We start from the raw sequence: 1,553 nt of genomic DNA on the forward strand, positions 1-1,553 counted from the left end.
GACCCCTAACGAACTAAACTACTCGTCGATTGAAAAGTTGTGTTTAGCTCTTATTTTTACAATACAGAAGTTAAAACACTACTTTCAAGCACATAGTGTGAGGTTCATTTTCAGGGCGAATCCCATAAAGTATGTGATAAACAGGCTAGTATTATCCGATCGTTTAGTTAGATGGTATTTTCAGCTACAACAGTTTGAGATTATTTATGTGCCTCAAAGAGTCGTGAAAGGACAAGTTCTGGCGGATTTTCTTGCTGATCACCCTATACCTGCTGAATGGGAGTTAAGTGATGACCTACCAGATGAGAATGTACTCCTTATTGAGATTCACCCATCATGAAAAATATATTTTGATGGTACTGCTCATCGTCATGGGGCTGGAGCGGGGATTGTATTCGTGACTCCTGATGGAGGGATATTGTTATACTCTTTTACCCTAAATCAACATTGTTCAAACAATGTCGCTAAGTACCAAACTCTCATACTCGGATTTGAAATAGCTGTTGACATGGAGCAGTTGGAACTTCAAATCTATGGTGACTCTCAATTGGTGGTTAACCAACTCTTGGGAAGTTATGAAATCAAAAAGTTCGAATTAATTCCGTATCACAAATATGCAACGCGACTTATGAAGCAGTTTGGAAGTGCAAGTATTAAGCATGTTCCTAGAAGGGAAAATAAGCAAACTGATGCATTAACTATGCTAGCTTCTTCACTTGCCATGCCGGATCATGAGATACAAGTTCGTGTATGCCAAAAGTGGGTAGTTCCATCACTAATTGATGATGAAGATATTGAAGGAGGCGATGCTCATGTGGTCTCAACCTATGAAATTGACAAAGAAGATTGGAGACAACCCCTCGTTGATTATCTCAAGTATCAAAAATTACCTGAGGAGCAACGTAGCAGAACTGACATCCGTCGTCGTGCCCCTCGTTTTATCTTGTACAAGGATACGCTGTACCGAAGATCATTTGAAGGTGTACTGTCGCGCTGTCTGAGCGAAGACGAGGCATATCGGGCGATGCACGAAGCACATTCTGGAATATGTGGAACTCATCAATCCGGTCCCAAACTGCATTTTCGGATTAAAAAGATGGGTTACTATTGGCTAGGATTGGTGACGACTCAAGCTGCTCGCAGATGGGTTACTATTGGCTAGGACTGGTGACGACTCGAGCTGCTCGCGAGCAGCTCGAGTCAAAGCTCGGCTCGAGCTTGTGTTGACCGAGCTCGAGCCGAGCTCGAGCAGTTCGTTAAGATAAACGAGGTGACGAGCCTTCGTTTCTTAGGCTCGATAGCTCGACGAGCCGCTCATTGGGCTCGAGTAAGTGTGAAATTACAAAAATACCCTTGCTTCAATTAAAATTTACATGTTCTCTGCGAACTAAGCTATAATCGATGTTCAGCCACTGTTGGTAAACTTTCCTCCTTCCTTCACTTAGGTTAACTTTTATGCTCTGCTGACTCCTTCGATTGATCTTCTTCCTCCGCCACCGACTATCCCAAACTCCCAATTTCCACTTCCGTCACTGCCATTGCTGCTACCGCTA

At 43.1% G+C, this 1,553-nt stretch overlaps 1 protein-coding gene across 1 annotated transcript; it reads left to right on the plus strand.

The window, feature by feature from the left end:
• Positions 1–508: 508 nt before the first annotated feature.
• LOC140036380 (uncharacterized) lies at positions 509–1,162 on the plus strand. The gene has a single exon (XM_072077767.1). It carries the CDS (start codon positions 509–511, stop codon positions 1,160–1,162), a length of 654 nt encoding a protein of 217 aa, XP_071933868.1.
• Positions 1,163–1,553: the final 391 nt, after the last annotated feature.

Source organism: Coffea arabica, chromosome 2e, assembly GCF_036785885.1.
Source record: "Coffea arabica cultivar ET-39 chromosome 2e, Coffea Arabica ET-39 HiFi, whole genome shotgun sequence".
NCBI lineage: Eukaryota > Viridiplantae > Streptophyta > Magnoliopsida > Gentianales > Rubiaceae > Coffea > Coffea arabica.

Bases quoted from the DNA above. Each gene is read 5' to 3' on its own strand.
- LOC140036380 (XM_072077767.1), top strand. From the start codon at position 509: ATGGAGCAGTTGGAACTTCAAATCTATGGTGACTCTCAATTGGTGGTT.